At 39.8% G+C, this 24,239-nt stretch overlaps 1 protein-coding gene across 1 annotated transcript in view; it reads left to right on the top strand.

Moving 5' to 3' along the window:
• The window catches only part of UBA6 (ubiquitin like modifier activating enzyme 6), a 2,440,735-nt gene that overhangs the window by 688,457 nt on the left and 1,728,039 nt on the right, over positions 1-24,239 (top strand). Inside the window, exon 13 of the mRNA XM_044060993.1 lies at positions 8,253-8,396. Coding sequence (XP_043916928.1) covers positions 8,253-8,396 — 144 coding nt within the window. The remainder of the gene's footprint in view (positions 1-8,252; positions 8,397-24,239) is intronic.

Genomic DNA, 24,239 nt, shown 5'->3' with positions numbered 1-24,239 from the left:
TGGGTCTTACAAGATCCAGGGGACGTAGACCAAGAAGGATAACGATAATTATACAATACAAGTGCCAAAGAAATGCTGTCCTTGATTCACACTGTCAGGGCTTCAATGCTTGGGTACCAGAAATGCCAAAAATAAGTCATGGACAGCGCCATAGCAGTGTGATGGATAAATAAGCAGGGGAATCAACACTGTTATCACCTTTGCATATTACCAATGATAGCTTGGGACCTAGCCCTCCAGAAAAAATATCACCCTCATGCAGTTTGCGTCCCATCAAGGGAGAGTGCTGTAGCAGACCTCTTAAGCAGGTCACTCACCAGTACGAATGGAGACTGGAATCACAGGTTTTCAATTTTGTGTCAGCACTTGGTCCTTCCAGAGATAAAACGCTTTGTTCTCTATTGAATTTCCAGACCAGTACATTTTGTTTGGGTTTCCTTTGTAAACAAACATGGGCAGTGAATGCCTTCTCCTTGAAATGTGGGAAAATCTTGGATATGCCTTCCCTCTCATTCCAGCAAAGGAAGGTAGTGCAAACCTCTTCCTCTTAATAGCCCTTATGGTGGTCATGATGGTCATGCTTCTCCTTCTTGCTTTAGCTGAATTGGAGGAGGATTTTATTTTCCCACTATCATGCACACTGTTAAGTTGTCACAGGGACACCCCTAACTCATCAAATTGCTTGCTTGGAGATGAAGTTCCTGATTCCCTGTTAGGATCATTTCCAGCTAGATATACTGACCATTTTTGTAAGAGGTTTAGAATACCAGTACTAAGAATTGTACGGGCAAATGGAAAAGGTTCTCTGCTTGTTGTGTATCTTGCTAGATCTCTCCAGAGAATGTCAGACTCACACCTCCTCCTTCGCCAACCATTAACAGGAATTAATTTTTAACCCACCCCTACCACTATCTCCCCACCTACTATTACACCTAGGTTGCCTACCTACCAGGAGTATATTCTTCCCATTATGTCTCTAATACTTACCAAGTCTTTTAAAATACCACCTCTACTCTACACCCTACCTTTACAAGTCACCCTTTATTCTCTCAACATCTATGAAAACCAATCCCTTATAGGGTTCAACCAAATGCCTTGCTACCATCCCAATCTTCTCAAACCATTCTGCCCATTTATTCATGTCCATCAACACCAACTCCTTTACCCCTGCAAACACCCACCCTGTTATACCCAGATATGTTAACACCAAAACTAAATACTACCAAAAACTGATAAATAAATTTCTAAAGCTCATAGCTAGTTTGCCCCACATCCACAACCATGGGCCACCATCCGTAGACAGCATCAACTCTAATAACAGCTCAAACATAAGACAAAGCTTAAATAGATCCCCAAACTCACTATTGACCTGTCACTTAAACATTAGAAGCATCAACAATAAGGTCCACAACCTCCATGCTCTCCTGACAACCTACTCCCTCGACATACTTTGTCTCACCGAAACATGGTTAAAACCAACTATGCCAGATAATGAAATTCTACCTCCAGGGTATAATATACTCAGGCTAGATCGTACTACCAGGAAAGAGGGAAGGGTTGCTGTTCTCTGTAAAACTACCCTAAATGTTACTCTAGGCAACCTTTAACCACCTGTATGTAACAAAGCAGAAATTATGATTTCCAAACTACAAATAAATAAAAACAAATGTATAAACATAGTATGTGTCTATATTCCCCCGGGTAATAACTCAGGGACATACCTCTCAACCTGGAAACATCAAAAATCTGGACAAGGCCCATGAAAAATAGGTACAAATCTGTACGCTGATTAATGTAAAATATGTATACATAATTAAATAACCCCGCCCACTCCAATGGAATTGTGGGATACCAACTTTGAAAGGCAAACTGAAGAACAGAACCAAAATATAGCACCAGAGCCCCCCTGCAGCCATTCCAGTGTCCCATTACCTGGCTATTTCACCCCATTTACCATAAACACTAATGTGTGCATACTGCTTTACTTCTACAATGATTTGGATTTTAGTTTTTTACATTTTATAGCACAATGCGCAAACACTAATAGATATCTGCTAAACAAAGCAATACTGACCAACAATGAAAATAGACTTGGCATTAAGACTTCTCTGCCCTTGAAACTCACATTCATTGAAACAGCATTGAAACCCACACCACATCCAAAGAAAATGCATCTGGCCAGTGGTGGATAAAGATTACCTTTGGGCTGTTTTCAAATCAGAGGCCCCTTGTACACAAAACAAGAAACATACATGCGTTCTTTGATACACCTTCCTGACTATATTAAATTATATCCCTTGTATAATACAGCACACTTGTTAGACTTAAGTTAGAGCGCATTTTAAATTTGTTGTTTGAACATTTTTCCAGTAGGCAATAAAGCAAAATGCATGCACCAATAATGACAAAACTTCCCTATTCAGAACATCTCCATGATAACAGTCTACTTCTACACTCATTGTGTATATAGGTGTGTATGTGTGTGTGTGTGTGTGTGTGTGTATATATATATATATATATATATATACATATATATATATATATGTGTGTGTATATATATATATATATATGTATATATATATATATATATATATATATATATGTGTATATATATATATATATATATATATATATATATATATATATATATATATATATATATATATGTATGTAGATATATGTACACGCATACACACAGAATCACAGTAGTGTAAGCCATAGGCATGTTGCACAGCTTCTTGCACTTATTTTCAATTGGGGGGGGCAAAAGGCCCAAAAACAGGGACACATTTTTAACATTGCTTTTATAATTTTGGAAAGTTGCTTGCATAAAATTTTGTGTTACCACCATGCATTTCACTGTCAAGTCTTGGACCCAGAACCATGTACACTCCAGTCATAGTAACATACCACCAAGCTAAATCAGCAGTTGCCTGAAAGACAGGAAGACGAACTTAAATCGCTATCATTTAGTGAATTCAGTTCTCACTATAGTTCTCAACCTCTTGGCTCAAAAATACAGAAAAAAGCCAATAATGGGGGAATACAGCCCCAACACACACACACACATGCGCAGACACACACAAATCCTTTGTTACTTCTTCTAAAGTGCATTTGCTGACCGGGCATGGCATGGCATGTACTTTAAATTGTAACGGCAGACAGTAAAAATCCTGTGTTCCTTCTGCTAAAGTGAATTTGCTGACTGGCTCCACAGTAAATACGGCAGAAAGTAAACACACACCCTACCTTAAAAGACCGGCTGTAGTGTTCAAAAGTAAGCTGAATGGGAATGGTAAAGTGTTAAAAGTAAACTCCTGTGAAAGAAAAAATCCTGTGTTCCTTCTGCTAAAGTGCATTTGCTGATAAACACACACTCTACCGTAAAAGACCGGCTCTAGTGTTCAGAAGTAAGCCGAACGGTAAAGTGTTAAAAGTAAACTCCTGTGTTCTACCCAAACGGCAGAAAGTTAAAATTCTGTCCTGTGTTCTGCCTTACCTTAAAGTGCATTTGCTAAACTCCTGTGTTCTCCGAATGGCAAAAAGTAAAAATCCTGTGTTCTGCCTTACCTTAAAGTGCACTTGCTAAAATTCTGTGTTCTGCTAAAGTGCATTTGCGGACGACCGGCTCTGCATAAATACGGCAGAAAGTAAAGTTTCAATAGTAAATCCATAAGTCTTAGATGCACAGAAAAAAACAGAAACGGCATCCTATTCAAACAGACACGCGGCATGTCGACGGGGCTGACGTCATCGCGCACGTGATTGTCACCTCCGAAAGCGTGAAAATTTTAAAAATAGATCTGAAAAATCGGAAATAATTGGATGCCACTCGGGAATCGTGGCATCCCATTATTGGGACCCCAAAACTCGGTAAAAACCGAGTTATTCGGGACAGTTGAGAGGTCTGCTCAGGGACCCTAGAAGACATCCTCTACTTGCTATCCAATGCCTACCCCCAAGAGACCATTGTTCTAGGAGACCTCAATATAGATTGGAATACCTCCACTGCAGACACCCCAACCACCCACGTAAACCTACATGGTTTTACACAAGCTATAACTTCCAGTACTAGGATCAGCAAGCCTAACAATAAAGAAAGTAGCCTGGACTGGATACTAATTAATAGCCCCCACCACATGTACAAATCAGGTACTCTCCCTGAAGATCTAAGTGACCATTTCTTAACGTATACTATTAGGCATAAATTTGAATGTCCACATCAACAATAAGAAATAACAAAAACTTCAACCTTAATAAATTCCTAGAAGAACTTAAATTATGCATTTGGTCAATTCTAAAAACAACTACCACTAAATGAGGCAGTAAAACACTTTAATAACACATTCCTGGCCATCCTTGACAACCATGCACCTGCACACTCTATTAGAATTAAAACAAAAGTTGCCCCCTGCCTCACTAAAGAAACCAAACTAAAGATCATCCAAAGAAATAATGCCTGGAACACTTGGCGCACCTCTAAAGCCCCACAAGATCAACTCAAATTTCGACAGTATAGGAATGATACAAAAAAATCCATATTACTAGACAAAAAAAAATATTTCTGCCATCTACAGCAGGAACACCACATCAAGCCACAGACGTTCTGGGTAGGTATTAACAAACTCCTCCACCCAGGGCAATCCACTACTCCAACCCCCTCAGCCCCTACCCAAAAATCGCCAGAGTCCAGTGCCAACACCTTCAACAGTTTCTTCACAGAAACCATCCGGGCCCTTGCTAGCAAACTTAAATCCACTTGTCCTAACGCTGAAACCCTTAAACCCAGTGACAGTCTCTCTTTTAGCTTCCAAAAAGTTCCGACTTCACTCATTAGAGCCCCAATTAAAAAACTCAAACCAACCACCCTTTCAGCTGACCCTCCTCCCTGCAGACTTCCTGCAAAAAGCTGCTGATGTCATAGCATACCCTGTCACTATTTTGATAAACAGAAACAGGCCTTTATCCCCTCTATCGGGAAAATATCCCATGTCATACCACTCCATAAAGGTGGCATCGCCATTGAGCTGTCACACTATAGACCAATAGCTATCCTTTCCCCTCTGGCTAAAATTATGGAAAAGTGTATCCATAAACAACTCTTACACTACCTTATTCAAAATAATCTTCTGGCCAACTCCCAGCATAGATTTAGACCACAGCACAGTACCACCTCAGCCCTCCTCTCCTTTTCTAATGTCATAAATTCCAGCCGTAACACAACAACACTATCTTCTGCCCTGTTTCTCGATCTTTCCAAGGCCTTTGACATGGTTAACCACCAGCTACTCTTACTTACCCTAAATAAAATGTCCCTAAACAACCTTGCTATACAATGGTTTCAATCTTGTCTTGGTGGAAGACGGCAGGCTGTCCTTTGGCAGGACAAGCTCTCCACCCTTCTCCCCATTACCCTTGGTGTACCTCAAGGCTCCATATTAGGTCCCCCTCTCCCTCTTTATCAGTGACTTCTACACTGTAATCCCATATACAACCTGTATACAATATGCTGATGACTCCACCCTGATCTGCTCAGCCTCTACCCGTAACAGATCTCCTTAGTTTAACCCAGAAAACCTTTAATACAGTGGAAAACTGGATCTCTAATCAACAGCTGATATTAAACCCTAATAAAACAAAGCTATTGCTCTTCTACCCTACTCACAAATCCTCTCAACTTTCGTTTACTATAACATCTAACAGTGGGACCATAATCTCACCAGATATGTATACCAAACTCCTGGGTGTTATAATAGACAGCAACCTCAAATATGATATGCATGTAAACCAAACTATTAAAGCCGTTAATAAAAAACTTGGCTCCCTATACAAAAACAAACCTTTTCTCACCCCTTTAGCTAGGACTGCCATTGCCCGTACCCATCTGCTTTCAACTCTACTCTATGCCTTACCAATACTCATTAACTTGAACAAAACTGATTTCGACAAACTCTCTAGCTGCTACAATCAAATTGCCATGTTTGCCGCAGGAACTCCGTACAGGACACACCATTGTCAAAACCTACACCTCTTAGGTTTGCTAGAACTCCCCAGGCTAGTTCAATTTAATCAACTTACTGTAGCATTCAAGGTTATTAACCATCCAGAAAAAGTGACCACCCTTAAAAACATTATCCATCCCTACAAAAACGCTAGGCCTCTTCGTTCCACTACAAAAGTTTTGGTTCAGTCTGTTAAAGCTAGCAACCTATCTAGAGAATTTTTGTTTGCAAATTCAGTAGGCAAAACCTGGAATTCGCTCCCATCTGACCTTACTGTGAACCTCTCCCTTAATCAGTTAAAAAAAAAAATCTAACCCAGTATTTTAAAACTCACTGGTTATGTCCTTGCTCTAACCCTGACTAAAGCCTCATCTACTTCCATATCCCTGCAATTTCTTATTCATAGTAACTAACCTCTTACACTAAAAGGTTTGAAAAGAGAAACTGTAATATCTGTGCAGATACTCTGTATATAAGCTGCACCTATAGTTTTGATAAGAGAAACTGTAACATATTTGTATATATTTCTGTATATAAACTGTTTTTTTCATAAGCTTGAAATGTAAGACTGTAACTTGTATGTTAATACAATAAGTTTGTGCATATACTGTAACTTGCTTGTCTTTATCTGTTTGTAAGTTTGGAGCTTTTCTCCCCAGGCCTCTGCTGAAAATGGACATGTATCCAATCGGACTATCCCGGTCAACAAATGTAAAATAAAAATAAACATCTCTATAAATGTACATCTGTCATCCACTTCAGCTTGCTTGCTTATGGATTCCTTCTGCCCTACATTGCTTCTCAAGGGTATATTCCACCTCAGAACCCCAGGAAACCATTTTTCCATCCTGGCCGTTGAATTATGTTGTAGAAAAGCTAATTGTACCACTTTTTGAAACAGACCGTGATTGTGCATTAAAGGTTTTGTCTTGCAGAACACTTTTCTTGGGGCCGTCACATATGGTGTCAGGATAGCTAAGCTACATGCCATTATTGCTGTTGAGCTCTACACTGTTTTCTGTTGGAATAGATTTTTTTTAAGGAACAACCCATTATTTGTGGCCAGGGAGTCCTCTCAGCTAACTCTGAACCAGGCTATACAGATGTCCATTTTCTTTTCTAAACCTCAGAGCAAAGAGGGAGGTTTATGTATTTACCATTTATGCACGAACCACTTGAATATTATTTAGTTTTGCCTGTGCTTCTGCCTAAGAGGTATAAAGCCCAGACTATGGCCTATGCAAGTTAGGTGTTCTGGAATTTGATAATACAGTCACTGAGGATGGGCATGGCCAGTCGTTTAGGGGGTGGGTGGTGGTGGTGGTGGGTACTGTCCTGCTCATGACACTGCTCTTTTGGCACAGTTTGCACTGATGCCAGGTAGGCAGCCCAAGAAGGATAGTGGGTATGACTGCTGAGACAGTGATAGTATCCTTTAATGGTGCAGGGGGTGGAGGAGTTGGATGCATGGGTGGACAAAAGGGCACAGGTGGTCCTTGTGGTGATGTCCGTGCTCTCTTCAAATTAGTGGGTTATGCTGTTCATAGTAAAAGGTTCTCATTGCTCATGTGGGGGCACAAGATATTCTGATTTCTGCCTCTTTTCTGTATGATGGTGCTCCCCCCAGACAGCAGTACTGCTAGTACTCGGGAATGAATGGATGCCCATTAGGGGAAGGCTTGATTGCAAGTAGAGGTAGAAGATGTAGCCAAAATAGAAAAGGTTAAAAAAAAGTCTGACCAGTTCATTTCTTTAAAGCAGGGGAGATGGCTCAGACCTTTGCTAAAGAAAAATCTCTCCATTTGGTTGGCAAAGTGTGGTGTTTGTTGCTATAATTCCCAAGGAAAGCAAATGCATGGGGAATTGAGAGTTCTGTGTTTGAGAAATGGTGCCATTGAAAATGCTGATTTGATCCTTTTGATGAACATGCTACAGCTCTGTGAGAATTCATTGTAACAGTACATGTTTGAATACAGGGATTACTGCTACACTGTTGGACCTCATCCACCATTCTTTTTAATTTTCTTGTCTCCAGGTGATCTCTGTTTTGGGGAGATTTCCCCCAAAAAAACAATGCATATGTAACTGTTTAGGACTGCATCTCTGCTAAGTGGGGCCTGTTAGCCTTCCGATGTAATGGTCGACATCCCTAGCATCTACTTTTATTTTTCTGTTCAATGGAGAAACAAATTGGTATAATAACGTGCAGTACTTTAATTGCCTCTTTTTTTGTTTTCTTTTTTTTTTTAGCCATCTATTAATCCATGTCTTGTGAAATGGCTGTCTCGAACAGCAAAGGGTTTCCTAGCCCCTCTTGCTGCGGCTTCTGGAGGAATAGTTAGCCAAGAAGCATTGAAAGCTGTGACAGGAAAATTTTCACCGCTGCAACAGTGGGTTAGTACCATTTATGTTTCTTCTGTTTAACTGTTACTTCTATATGACTTATTCCCAAATTCTTAAGGCGTTATTTTTAGTTGATGTGTTCATGTGTTCTTGAAACCTATCTTCATGCATCAGCATTATTTGTGCAATGGCAATGTTTGTAATCCTGCAGCCAGTCATGTCTTCATTCATTTAATCTTTCATTCATTGACTAGGTAAGAGAACTGGTTCTAGTGGATCTTTTTCAGTCATGAGCAGAGCCATTAGGAGAGTGTATCCAGTAGACATATTCTTAAATCTGAGATTGATAAGGAAACTTGCATGCATTTACAAAATATCAGAATAATACCTATAAGCAAAGCATTTGAATGGGAACAAACTGTCAAGGCAAGTGTAAAGAAAATTAAATAGTGTATGAAGCCTTTTCCTGTACCCACACAGGGTATGCTATTTCTGGAATTAACTAGAAGGATGATCATGAAATTCATATATTATATTTACACATGTGCCTTTTAAGTAGTCTCACTGCTGTACTAAAAGAGAACATTGATATTCCTCAGCTCTGTAGGCTGTAGGTCCCAGTATGAAAAGTGAAAGGTCTCTCATTTAACACTAGATGTTCTGTTTGGGTTTAAGTATTTTTTAGTCCATTTGTTTTAATATATGAGGTCTAGGATTTTTTGATCACAGACATTGTGGTTAAGTGAAGTGCAAAGTCCTTAGAACCAGCAGTAAGATTGCTACACGAGTCAAACTTTCAGTAACTGGTAATCAGTCTAAACTTTAAAGGGTGGCGGATTCAGCCTGTCTGCCAGTGGCATGGCTGGTTATATTTTGTTTAATCAGTGCTTAAGCAAGTACAGATTCTTAGAAGTGGCAGTGCCTAGTGGTGAAAGGCCATACTCCCCATTAGTGGAATAAGGACTTTTTCTTTTTCCATTTTGCAACCCCTTATATCTTATGCTAAAAGTCTTAGTTACTCTGTAGATTGACTTGTTTCTCTACTTTGCTGTTATTGTAGTGCTTTTTACAAATAATCTTACAGTGTAGAAGTTACAAAGCTGAAGGCTGTACTCCTGGTAAGCTGTTCAGTATTATGAGAGAAAAAATAAGTTCAGGTCAAGCCAGAGACCCATTTAGTTTTAGATGTTAACATAATAAAGAAATTTATTCATGAATGATTCAGTGTTATATAAAGGACTAACAAAAAAAAACTGGTTTTGGCTCTGTCTGATCAGAATATACACTATCATTTTTGTTAGAAAGTCAGGCAGACATGTTAAGAGAACCGGTTTAGAGATTTTGCTGAGCAGAGGTGCTTATGTAATAGTTATTAGGACATAAGCGTTATGTGGTATATTTTGTTCTTAAATTAATGTCTACATAACAAAGAATGAAAAAAAAAAACAAAAGAGCAAGTCACAACATTAAAGGTAAGCCTTATGAGATACGTCATGTCAATGAATGAGAATGAAACTGTTGATGCAGACAAACATGAATCTCTTAAGATGAGTAATTTGTAGGGTTGCCAGCTTTCTTTGTGGCTAAAACTGGACTAAGGTCACACCCCTCGCATCACCCATAACACCACACATTCCCACCCCTCTTCCATCCATGCTGCGCTCATTTTGTGACATCACCGTGACATCCACTGATTGGAACACCCTCTTTTTCTGTTCCGGATGCCTGCTCATTCACGAGTTTCTCCACAGGCAAAAAAACAGCATAACTACTAGACTTGGAGAATCTGAGTAAAGTAGTAACAGACAAATCACAACACACATGTTCAAAAGGTGACCAATGAAGGAATGACACTGGCTGGCATAGACGGCTATGCGGAAGTTGCTGTAGCTATTTCAGTTTTGTAACTGTTTTTGTTTTTTAACCCTAGGCAATTACCCCATGTGAGAATTAAACCCTGCACCTTGTGCCTGTAAGGGAAATACCTTAACCATTATGCCAACCTCCAACAATGTAAACTCCTTTTTGAATGCATGAGACTTCTACCACTTGTGCAGACCGTAAAAAGTTTTCAGTTGAAACTGTTACAGTTCATTTATGCAAAGTTATACTACCATTTCCTTCAAAGTTACGCAAATGACAGGACTATGCCCTGAACAGCTAGAACATTAAAATCAGTTACTATACATTAGATTTTCCTTCGTGTATAATTATTTCTACTCACTGTACAGCATTAATTTGACCTGTCCCATTATACCTTCTGTAGAATATGATTTTTAATTGTAGGATTCTTCTAGACTAAAACTACACTGCATTTTACAGCTACCATTACAAAAACTCCAATAACTATTTACAACTAACATGATAAATTCAAAAATTCTGCTACAGCAAAGTGAACTTATTGTCAAGTGTCTATTCTCTACTACTCAAGTGTACTACTGTACAATATCTGAGTCTACACAGCTATAACATGATTTGTTACACAATTTTTTCATGAGTCACCCCTAAACAGTTACAACAGCCTGTAATAATTATTTACTAAAAACTTTAAGACTATACAAATTCAGACATTTGACATTAAAGCAAACTTCAAGCTGCCTTTCAACAAAAAAAACCTCTATCATTGAAACATTTTTTTGTTTTGTTTACCAGCCCATCTCTATTTCTGGAGGGCAGTCCTGCTTTTGAGCAGGTGAGACCTGTAAAAGAACACTCATAGCTTAGAACCCCACATCTCCCAAACGAGGAACATTATCTTTATAATGTGAAACAAATGGGCAAAATGTGGAACACTTACTAATAACTTCAACTAGGAAGCTCGCAGATGTTTCTAAATGTGCTACTTTATAAAAAGTTATTTTGATACATTAATATGACTCTACTATTTGCCATAGATATCAACTAAAAAATTTCTTAACACTAAAGGAATGACAGACCCTTGCAATGTGGAACTTTGGGGAATACGGGCTTTAAGACCCAAAATGAGGAACGGCTCTCGTAATAAGGCGCACTTGAAAAGTATGAGTATGCTAGTACTTCAGAAGAAAAAAAGAGATGTTTCTAGATTTTCTCCAAACATTACAAAAAAGTAGTACACTGGGGCTTATATATTAAATGAAAACAAAGGAGTTGTACCGATCGAGAATGTGATCTCTCTTACAAAACCTCACATTTCAGAAAGAAAACTTCACCATGATCACTACAGTATCTGAAAAGATGCTGATCCCAATCAACCCCTCAACCACCACAATTCTTAAGTCCCAGTGACAGAGATGTACAGTGATCTGCAGTCGGGAAACTATTCTCACAGATACCCATTATTTGGTCACGGTTATACATCTAGCTTCAATCTCCAGTAAACTGGGTAATTTGACAACACGTTATAAGTCACTCTCCATCTTTCACGCTTCAACTACACATTGTTTAACCCTAACCAATTACCCCATGTACAGTGATGAATAACATACTAGTAATAATATAATGCATTTCACGTGCTTAGCAACTAACGGTTTATTTTATTAAGACAAAATAAAGGGAATGTACAGGCAAATAAGGGACTACAAATTTGAAAGTCGATATGAGTGGAAAATCTGAAGGCACAATGTCTAAGCCTGTTTTCGTGTACTCTTTGAAACAAGAATCTGGATTCCAAAACAGTTTTTTAAGCTTACAGGGTGTAAATGGAAACAAAACAGAAAGGAAAAAAATACACATCTTCAAATGACTCACCCATAAGAATCCTCATTTGCTTCTTGCCGAAAAGGTGAGAGAATAGGGACGAGATAGGCCCATATTGTACTGTAATTCAAAGAAAACACACCAAAGAAAACAAAAAAGTACAGTTGTGGAACTATTCTTAGCCCACAGAAGATGCCTGCTTGGGCTTCTGTGTTACTACCTTTCCAGCCAATACCTATCTGTCAAGATGTCAACCTCTACCCTAGAGTTCTGCAAGTGTATCGTGCTTAGTTGTAAATGTAATGCTATTGTTTTATATCGAACCAAAGAAGAAGGGTTGAGTATGCAGATCTGCTCTTGTTTTTAGACAGGAGCCAAGTAACGTAATTTAACCAGAGTACTGTTATGCTTTTGAAGATGCCAAAAAAAAAAAAATCAGCAGCAATCATTCACTGGAGTGTTATAGCGCAGTAATCAGTCAGTCTTCAATACTAAAAACAAATTGTGGCAGTCACAGTGGCACAAAACCCGGACTTCACACGTGTCCGGTTTTGAATTAAATTTGTAACTGGAAAATTTGTTAGAAAACCGGACAGCTGGTAACCCTAGTAGTTTGGTAACAAACATGAACATTTTGCACTGCATTTTTTTTTAAACAAAGAATGTTTCACTGTCCGTGACTTCATTTCATACTTTTAAAAATACCACCACAGCTATGACCATTATCTATATTTATTGTAGCCAGTGGAGAATCCCTTTCCAGAGAGCCTTTAAAGCCAGGGCAGAAAATCTACTGATTCATTTTAAGATAGTAATATTTTTGAATATTGCTTTGCAGTTGGTTGGCCACAATTTTCTCAAGGTGCTTAACAGTGAAAGGGAAAAGTAAGTTGGCTCTGAAACAAGTTTGGTAGGCTTTGGGTGGCTATTAATAGTCTCTGCCACTTCAGATGTCCATAAAAAAGGAAAGTGCACAGAGAGCTATACAAGTTTAAATTAAAAGCTGTTGGCTTAGTTGTGAGGAGGCACAGAATTTTAAACAGTTTAGGTGAAGGGAAGATCACTTGAAGTTCCAGGATTAGATAGTTTGGGAAAAAAGTCATCAATCATGTCACTTGTGATCTTAAAGTAAACTGGGGTTTTCTGATCTGGCTGTGGAGGGTGGAAAGTGGTATTGAAGGAGACAGAACAAGCCCGTTGTTTAATAATACAAAAGGAGATGATGACTTTAGGAGGTAGAAGTGTGCATGCATGTGTATGTATGCATAGCGTGTGTCTCCCTCTCTCCCTATATACATGTACATGTGTGTGTGTGTGTGTGTATATATATATATATATATATATATATATATATATATATATATATATATATATATATATACACACACACACACATACAGAGAGAGAGAGAGCTGTGCTTATAAATGCCCTAGGGCAGATAGCCTAGTATGAACCTATATGTATATAGATATAAATGGTTGACGTGTCACTAAACCGCAACAGATTGACCATTCATTATATCCCACGCAAAACACATCAAGAAAGGAAAATTTTCCTTTTCCGATGTACTATCCATAACTGACCACATTCAGCTCAAATTTGACTTGAGTAGTGGTAATGTTAATGGAAGTGCTTTTTTAAATTTAGGTGCATGTTAGGGTGGAGGTGTTTAGGTAAAATGGCAATGGAGTTTTTAACCAGATTGTTTAATGAAATTTTGGAAAGTAAGAGTATGCCTGAAGAATGGAGAAAGTGTGTTGGTACCGATTTTTAAGAATAAGGGTGATGTGCAGAGCTGTAGTAGCTACAGAGGGATGAAATTGATCAGTCACAGCATGACGTTATGGGAAAGAGTAGTGAAAGCTAGGTTAAGAAGGGACATGATGATTAGTGATCAGCAGTATGGTTTCATGCTGGGGAAGAGCACTACAGATGCGATGTTTGCTCTGAGAGTGTTGATGGAGAAGTACAGAGAAAGTCAGAAGGAGTTGCATTGTGTTTTTGTAGACTTAGAGAATGCATATGACAGGGTGCCTAGAGAGGAGTTGTGGTATTGTATGAGGAAGTCAGGAGTGTCAGAGAGGTATATAAGAGTGGTACAGGATATGTACGAGGGTAGTGTGACAGCATTGAGGTCTGCGGTGGGACTGACGAATGCATTTAAGGTGGAGGTGGGATTACATCAAGGATCAGCTCTGAGCCCTTTCTTATTTGCAATGGTGATGGACAGGTTGACAGACTAGATCAGACAGGAGTCCCCATGGACTATGATGTTTGCAGATGACATTGTGATCTGTAGTGAGAGTAGGGAACAGGTGGAGGAGACCCTGGAGAGATGGAGATATGCTCTAGAGAAGAGGAATGAAGGTCATCAGGACTAAGACAGAATATATATATGTGTGTGAATGAGAGGGAGGATAGAGGAATGGTGAGGATGCAAGGAGTAGAGGTGGCAAAGGTGGATGCGTTTAAATACTTTGCATCAATAGTTCAGAGTAATAGTGAATGTGGAAGAGAGGTGAAGAAGAGAGTACAGGTAGGATGGAGTGGGTGGAGAAGAGTGTCAGGAGTGATTTGTGACAGACGAGTACCAGTAAGAGTGAAAGGGAAGGTCTGCAAGAGGGTAGTGAGACCAGCTGTGTTATATGGGTTGGAGACAGTGGCACTGACAAAAAGGCAGGAGTTAGAGCTGGATGTGGCAGAGTTAAAGATGTTAAGATTTGCAGTGGGTGTGACAAGGGTGGACAGGATTAGGAATTAGTATATTAGGGGGTCAGCCCAGTTTAGAAGGTTTGGAGACAAAGCCAGAGAGGCAAGATTACATTGGTTTGGACATGTGCTGAGGAGGGATACTGAGTATATTGGGAAAAAGATGCTAAGGATGAAGCTACCAGGTAACAGGAAAAGAGGAAGGCCTAAGATAAGGTTTATGGATGTGGTGAGAGAGGACATGCAGGTGGTTGGTGTGACAGAGCAAATGCAGTGGACAGGAAGAAATGGAAACAGATGATTTGTTGTAGCGACCCCTAGCGCAACAGCCGAAAGAAGAAGATGATGCACGTTAGGGTTGGGGGCAGGGTTAGGGTTAGCGCACCTTAGTAATATGTGCTGTTTCTAACCATGTCCCAACACTAATGTGAACCTGAGCATAAAACCCTTCCTATAGCCCTGCCATTGCACAAGATGGCTCTGACACTCACCATACACATGCACACAAATACAGTAAAGCTATCCCAGCTATTCTCTGTCTCATATAGTCTACTAAGAGGCGATCAATGCTTTACTTACAAAGCCATGTCTGACCCAGCTCTGTTAGAAATGCTCCATCTAAAGAAATCCCAATCCCTATGCACCACACGCTCTAGAGACCTCAACCCCATTACCACAATCAACAGAACATGTTGGAGGGACGGGTTCATAACCGAGAGACTGCCCATGCTATGGAATAGACTTCCTATACATGTCAAACAGAGCACCTCACTGGCCCTCTTCAAGAGAAATCTTGATGAATGGATGGGAAATAGGAAGTTCACCCCGAGGATCACTCCAGTGGCTCTACTTGATAGAGGCACTGGGAACTAACACCGGGCAGCACAATGCCAGGGCACTTCTATGGGCTCGGCTTGTAAAAGTTCCAGGGCCACTAGTCTAGTACACACCTATGAACCTGTGAACCTAACTCTGACCCTAACCCCAAAAACTGTTAAGCGCATGCATGCACACAGGCACACATGCTCCCTCTTTCTCTGTCTATCCCCTTACCTAACCCTAGCCCACACTCATTCCCTCAAATACTCACACACAGCTAGCATACATCCCAGTTACATTTTTCTGCAAAGCAAACATCTGACGAAATGTCCGATAAACCAGAAGTTCAAATAAACAGCCCTGCTCTTGACCAAAGCAACAGTTTACCAGACTCACAGCACTCATATATATGTGCATATATTCTATCATCAAACATCAAATACTCCAAGGAGTGACTACAAAAACAGTGCTCATTTTAGAGTGAATCTAAAAGACCTGGAAAAAACAAAAACACTTTTTTTCCCCTGGGGCAAGCCCCACTGCACTCCCACCTACGTCTAATTTTGTATACTGATTTTGTGATCGTACAACAATGGGGAAATCGCAAAAACTCAGACCCCAGTGAAGAACAAGGAAAAAGGTGTGTTCACTCTTATAGGTTGCAACCGTGTATGCATGTATAAAAGAAATATATGTAATATAGGTTCATAGGTGTGTACTAGACTAACTGCCCTGGAGCCTATGTAAGCCTAGCCCAAAAAGATTCCCTGGCATCATGCTGCCCGATGTTGGTTCCCAGTAACCCTATCAAGCAGGGCCACTGAAGTGATCCCTGGGGTGAATTTTCTATTTGTTTCTTTACTTACTGGGGTAGTACACTGACCTCAGTGGCCAGTTTCAGGCACAGCCTGGGTGGTTAGAGTCACAGAATGATCTTTCTACAGACAAGAGTAGAAGCAGCAAGCAGTGTAGTAGAAATTAGTTTTAACACGCAACTTGTAAAGGTTAGCAGTTCATTATACAGTCTTCACCTAGAAAAGAGGGAATTATATAGTATATACGTGGTAGTTACAAGAGTTGAAGCTAGTAGGGGGTCTGTTCAGCTCATAAAGAAAAACAAATTAGACTGCATATTTATAGTATTAACTGTTGAAGATTAATACTTACAAGCAACAATTGCTTATTTTGTTTACCAGTATAGTGCACTCTACCATTTACAGGCACAGCCCAGGTGAGTTTTACACAGTGTAAGATGGCATACAGTTAAGTGTATTGTAATACAGAAATACCGATCTATACAAACTTTTACACACAAGACAATGAGAGGCAAGTTATAGGCAAGGTGGATATCAGAACAAGTAATGTACGTTAGTTGAACTGATGTCACTTAAAACTCTCAAGTTCATTCTTTCAAACTAACTTAAATACTTAATTGTAAATTAGAGGGTTAGATAGTAAAGAGGAAAAATGGTAAGATAAGGGGGACTGAGGAGTGAATATAGCAATAACCCACACCTGGGTGTGGGTAATGCGGGATTTAACCACGGTTGGCATGGTTTGGTCCCGAGGGCTTCGCCCTCGGGACCAAACAAAGACAACCGTGGTTAAATCCCGCATTACCCACACCCAGAAGTGGGTTATTGCTATTATACTATGACATTATTTAAGAAAAGAAATAATTACTTTCCTTAAATAATGCATTGTATAATGCCTCTTTGCTGCCCTTCCGCAACTGTCTGGCATCCGTGGCAGTTCTGATGTACTGCGCATGCCTACACAGTACATCAGAGCTGTGGCCAAAAGCAACTGAGAAAGCAAGATCTCCGTTGCTTTTTTACTGTTTCGCTATGTTAAATGGGTTTAACATAGCGAGACAGCTTTAAAATAAGCAACGGAGATGTCCGTTGCTTATTTTAAAGCTGTCTCGCTATGTTAAACCCATTTAACATAGCGAAACAGTAAAAAGCAACGGAGATCTTGCTTTCTCAGTTGCTTTTTTTTTTAAAATCTGTCTCGCTATGTTAAATGGGTTTAACATAGCGAGACAGCTTTAAAATAAGCAACGGAGATCTCTGTCGCTTTTTTTAAACCTGTGCCGCTATGTTAAACTCTTTTAACATAGCGAGACAGTGTTTTAAAAAAAGACTTATACTAATGGACAAAGTCCGGGCGACCGGACCTTTTTCCATTAGTATAAGTCGATTTACAACGTGCACGCTGGCCAATCAGCGTGCACGTTTTGGAATATTAATACGGGGTCATGGTATAATATAGCAATAACCCACGCCTGGGTGTGGGTAATGTGGGATTTAACCACGGTTGGCGTGGTTTGGTCCCGAGGGACCAAACAAAGACAACCGTGGTTAAATCCCGCATTACCCACACCCAAGAAGTGGGTTATTGCTATTATACTATGACATTATTTAAGAAAAGAAACAATTACTTTTCTTAAATAATGGCATTGTATAATGCCTCTTTGCTGCCCTTCCGCAGCTGTCTGGCATCCACGGCATTTCTGATGTACTGCGCATGCCTACGCAGTACATCAGAGCTGTGGCCAAAAGCAACGGAGAAAGCAAGATCTCCGTTGCTTTTACTGTTGCTATGTTAAATGGGTTTAACATGGCGAGACAGCTTTAAAATAAGCAACGGAGATGTCCGTTGCTTATTTTAAAGCTGTCTCGCTATGCTAAACCCATTTAACATAGCGAAACAGTAAAAAGCAACGGAGATCTTGCTTTCTCCGTTGCTTTTTTAAACCTGTCTCGCTGTGTTAAATGGGTTTAACATAGCGAGACAGCTTTAAAATAAGCAACGGAGATCTCCATTGCTTATTTTAAAGCTGTCTCGCTATGTTAAACCCATTTAACATAGCGAGACAGGTTTAAAAAAAAAGCAACAGAGAAAGCAAGATCTCCGTTGCTTTTTACACATTGTGTCGCTATGTTAAAGGAGTTTAACATAGCGAGACAGCTTTAAAAAAAGCAACGGAGATCTCCGTTGCTTTTTTTAAACCTGTGTCACTATGTTAAACTCTTTTAACATAGCGAGACAGTGTTTTAAAAAAAGACTTATACTAATGGAAAAAGTCCGGGCGACCGGACCTTTTTCCATTAGTATAAGTCGATTTACAACATGCACGCTGGCCAATCAGCATGCACGTTTTGGAATATTAATAGGGGGTCATGGTATAATAAAGATTTTAGCATATTTGCCTTGACGTCTAATTGCAGGTGAAGGAATAAATAGTGAAAGAAAAGGTAGTGAGATGTAAGTGATGTGATTCAGATTGGTGGCAGAGTCATGACAATGACGCTTGCATGACTAGGGCTTTTTTTTTTTTTTTTTTGGATTCTAAGTTCTGTATAGTTGGGAATTCTCTTAGGTATGTTGGTAGTGAATCCCCAACTTTGGGAGCTAGTGTGAAGAAAGCATGTTTGGTGTAGTGTAGTTTAGTTGCAAAAATGCAGATTTTGGGGATCGAATATGAAAGATATCTTGGGTTGTATGACAAGGATTTAGAAGTGTTGTTTATGTGCTAGTGGGGAGAATGAGTTGAGTAATGGTTTTGTAGAACAGGAAGACCAGCAGGAGGCCAGATATTTGTTGTAGAAGAATTTGTGATGAAATGGCCTATTTTGCAGGAGATTATTTGTAGGGTGGTTGCACATTTCTTTGATTTTGTTGTGGTGTTTGATGATCCAAACACTAACTGGACAAGCAGAATTCCTTTGCATATGTCTGCCCTTACTGAGGCTGTCACGTAGCTGGAGAGTCTTCTGGCCCAGAAAAGTACACAGTTAATTTTCTTCCATGTTTCTAATGTGGCTTTGAAAATCGAGATTCCCTTGTACTTGAATGAGGAGATTGTTTATATGGGGGAACTGATTTATTTATTGCATTTGTTCATTGAGAAAAGCCTGATTTGAGCATTGCCCCTTTTCAGCAAATGCATATGGAGAAAAGCTCCACAAGAATAAGAATGCTGTAGACAATAGACGTTTTAACTGATCCTATTCATTCAATCTATCCGATCGGACATGTAGATCCTTAAGCCGCTTGTTGGATAACTCAGCAGTGTCAGTGCTCCAACCTTGAACCCCTTTAAGAATTCTACCTTCTGTAATATGTAATGCACCACTTCAGTTGCTTCAGATCTTGTTTGCCACCTTAAAGAAAGGAAGCGATTGCCTGTAGCTAAGTGCTCCACCTCAACATTTATAAATTACACTTTTTTTGTTGCCCTATAGGCTTGTTATAGTTTTAGCAGTTTATTATGTTAGTGTTGGCATGATGATATAATTCTCTTCTCTTCTTTTCTATTTTTTAATTAGAAATAGCCCCTTGGTCTTGGTGGCAGTTCTCACCATTGTTAATTTAAAAGCGTTTTTCTCAAATATCCTGTTTAATAAGTCTTCATTGTTTGCCCAATCTGCAAAAGAGTGTATGCACAAGAATGAGCAATATGATAAGACCCTTTCTGCCTTTGGAGTAAAGTTTGAGGTTCCGCAAAGGTCTTATATCAGGAACCAGAAAGGACCTTTTTTTCGTGATTTCAGAAGTCCAGACGTCAGTTTGACTTGCCTTCTAATAAGGATGGCTGTGGCAGAATTGACCCTTCAGCAAACACAGGCCCAGAGGCCGAGTGGATATGCAGAACCAGGGATATTGCAGGTGCTTTTTAGGCAAGAAGCTGCAGCATTCCTGAAGATCTTCCCAACTGCTCCACTCTTGAGGCAGTCTGGTGTCATCTCTGTCTCTACCCAGCAATGTGGCAGTTCATGCGAGACGTATGGGTTAGAGGGATAGGAGGCTATTACATTCCATGTTTGGAAACCCCTCTTCAGCCCAGCAAACGGTTGCTGAATATTCAACACAGTCAGGGAAAAAAAAATGCAGAAAAAGAGAGAGCTTCTCTTCTCACCAAAAATACCATCCATGAGGTTGCAACACACCAGAAAGGGTCAGGATTTCATTTCAAGTTCTTTTGAGTTCCAAAGAAGACTCCGTATCATGACCCATTTTTGACCACAGTCTCCTGAACAAATGTGGACTAAAGACCCAATTCATCGTGGTACAATCAATCCTGCCCTGTGTCAGGGCGATCAAATGGATGTATTCACTGGATCTCCAAGATGCTTTCCTTCGCATAAAGGTTTTTTAAAGATTTGAAGAGATTCCCACACTTCTGAATAGGAGATTGTCATCAATTCAGAGTCCTGCCATTTGGTCTCACCACAGTTCCCAGGGTGTTCACCAAATGTATGGCTGTCGTGACAGCCCATCTGTTAATTCTGGGATACAAGATGATTTTCCTGTATCAGGACAGCTTGCCCTCTTGATGAAGTCTGTTCTACAAAACGGGAATTCCCTTCTTTATCTTTGCCTATTCCAGGTGATATTAGTGAATCTAGCAAAAGCCAGTGTCCAACCTACTCAGAAAATAATTTTCATAGAGTGTCATCATGGTACCACTCTATTGATAATTTCTCTCCTGTAGAGAGAGAGTTCAAACTTTGCAATCTGCAGTTCAGTCTCCACTTCTCAGCCACTCTCCTCCTGCATCCCTGTTTCTGAGAGTATTAGGTCTGATGGCAACCTCCATTCTAATGGTCCATTTTAGTTCCTTCCATTTCTGGATTTTGCAGTGGCTTCTTCAAGCTCAGTGGTCACAGCACATTCATCCCCTATCAAAGACTATAATCATTACAGATTCACGCAGAAAGCATCTGTGGTGGTGGTTGCAGTTGTCACTGGTTCATGCGGGCAAATCATTTCTTTCTTCACCCCAGTAGCAACAGTTACCACTGACGCAGCCTGTCTTGGATGGGGGATTACAAAGGGACAGTGGTCCAAGTTGTATGGACTGACAATGAGACCAGTGTTCAGATAAATGTTTTTAAGTTGAAGGCAGCTGATTTAGTGCTAAGAGTTACAGCACTGCTTTCTGCAGGGTGTGATAGCTATCCAAATGAATGACATGATGTTAGTTTGGTACATCAACAAGCAAAGAGGAACTAGATCTGACCCCATATGTCTAGAAATAAATGGGCAATAGCTTTGCACTGCTTTTTGGTAGCAGCACACATCCCGGGGTACTGAGTTATCTGATGGACAGGCTAAATAGAGATGATCTCATGTTGCCTCACAAGTGATCCCAAGTCAAGCAATTGTCGGAAAGATATTTGGTCTCTGGAGTGCTCCTTGCTGCAATCTCTTTGCTACCCCATACAGCACTAAATGCTACAACTATTTTGCCATAATTTCCCCCCTCTGGGGCAGCAATCAAGGGATGTTCTTTCACAGCAATGGCCCCTCTGGCTTCTTTATGCTTATGTGTCTCTGCCACTTAACCAGATTTCTGCAGAAAGCAATGAGTTGCAAAGCAGCAGTCATCCTCATATACCTCTTCTGGCCCAGGTAGATGTGGTTTTCCCTCCTAAGGTATTACCTAAAGGAGTTTCCCTGGATTTTTGATCCTGCTCAGGATCTAATTTCAGCACCCCTGAGAAGCCTCACATGAATTTGCACAGCTTGAAATGAACTGTTTGATTTTTCCAATCCCAGCAGTGGCCAGTGATGATTCCCTCAAGATTCTCTTAGCTTCTCAAAAGGCTTCTACTTATAAGATCTATTGCAGTAAATGGAGAATATTTGTATCCCGGGCTTGCTCACAAAACATTGAACCTCTCTTGTTCCCAGTTTCAGACATTGTGTTCCTTGTCCCTCCTTTTGATTCAGGCTGTAGTTTTTCCATGATTAAGGTTTAGTTGGCTAATATTTCTAGCTTCCATGTTGGCTTTCACGAGTTTTCATTAGTCTCGCACAGACTTTGCAAAGCCTTTCTTAAGGGAACCTGCGTATTGAAACCCACCAGTAAGTGATCCTGTCCTCCCTTGCAATCTAGATTTTGTCTTGGGGATATACATTAGACCCCCATTCGAACCAGCCTTTTACATCCTCTTGCAATCTGGATTTTGTCTTGGGGGTATATATTAGACCCCCATTTGAACCAGCCTTTTACATCTTTCATGGAAAACTATTTCCTGGTAGACATCACTTCAGTCAGAAGTATTTCAGAACTCCATGCACTTCCATCCTCTTCTTCTTACTTGGGAGTTCCACAAAGATGGTGTCTGTGAGAACAAAGCCATCATTCCTTCTGAAACAGGATTCTGAATTGAGTATTTCTTAGCCATTTCATCTACCAGCTTTCTTTTTGAGGTATGAATACAAAACAGAGTAGATGGTTGTACACAAGCAACTGCAATTCTGCCATCACAGAACTAAATCATTTAAGAAAAATGGGCAGCTATTTATTTCCTTTGCCCTAACAAACTGGGGAACAAGGCTTCTAGAGTGCCTCTTTTGAGATGGCTATCAGACTTGCATCTTCTTTATTCACCTGGCCAACAAGTCTTTCCCAAAAAACACGGGCTCATTCTAGAAGAGAGGTTGCTACTACTACTGCCTTCTTCAGCGGACAATATTTGTAAGGCTAGTACTAGTCTTCTATGCATGCCTTCATCAAGCATTGTAGATTGGACTGCACCTTTAGAGCAAGAGCATCTTTGGGTGCTCCTTTACTGAAGGGTCTCCTGTCCTGAGACCACTTGGGTTGCATTGTGGCTTGGGATTCTGACCCACATGTCATATTGTATGGACTGAATGAATAGGTCAAAAAATTATGCATTTAACTTAACAAATTATTTGATTCATGTCCATCTGGTGTGACAACCCTTCCTCTGTTCCCCTTCAATGTTCTTTAAGACCTGAAAGATCCTTAGGTTTTAGGTCATTTAGTCCTGATTCAAGCAAGGTTATATATACTTAGGTCTCAGATGCAGTACATGGTCTGAGGTAACTTAGGGAAATTGTGCATCATGGTAGGGAGAATTCTTGAAGGGGCTGGGGGCTAGAGAACTAATGCTGCCTAGTTGGATCTCACAAGTGGCTTGGGGGGCAACATCTTGTATCGGATAGAGAAGAATGAATAGATCTATAATTATGGTAATAACCTAAATTTGTTTATAAAACATTACATTTCAGATTAATGCAACATAATAGAAGAGCATAAATTCAAAATAATGGCATTCTTGACAGAGGAAGTACTTCAGAAGAGTTGAAAAAGTAGAGGTGATAGAAGTACAGTTAAAGAGTGAACTGTAGAGGACAGCATTACTTGGGGGAGGAATTATTAGAGGATAAAAGAAAAAAAGGATTAAGGATTTGTAAATCTAAGGATAAAATTTTGTTATATTAATGATTAGTTAGGTGAAGAATAAAAACTTGTCTCTGGAGTTGTCTGAAGAAAATTTCAAAAAATCGGTAATTAGCAAAATGGTGGAATAGCAAGAGTAACCTGGGGAAGTGTAGCAGTGACAGGTATGTATAGTGAGGAGAATTTTTTTTTGTCACATTTGAATCAATCAAAATTAGTAATTTATTGAAGTAATGGAAGAGAGTTCCATATCTTTTTTAACATATTTATTTAAATATCATAGACCCATCAGATCCACCTTTATATAGGCCCATTCAGTTATTAACCATGATTATAAAGTGTTTGTCTATAATGGTTAAAAGAATGGCAAGTTCATTGCCAAAATTGGTAGATGTGGATTATTGTTGTTTTGTGTATGGGAGGTTAAACATTTGAGATCATTAATAGAACAGTGTTGATCCCGAGGG

The sequence above is a fragment of the Protopterus annectens genome, chromosome 2.part0 (assembly GCF_019279795.1).
Source record: "Protopterus annectens isolate FY-2018-M chromosome 2.part0, PAN1.0, whole genome shotgun sequence".
Taxonomy (NCBI): domain Eukaryota; kingdom Metazoa; phylum Chordata; order Ceratodontiformes; family Protopteridae; genus Protopterus; species Protopterus annectens.
This window is presented reverse-complemented; position numbering and strand designations above follow the sequence as displayed.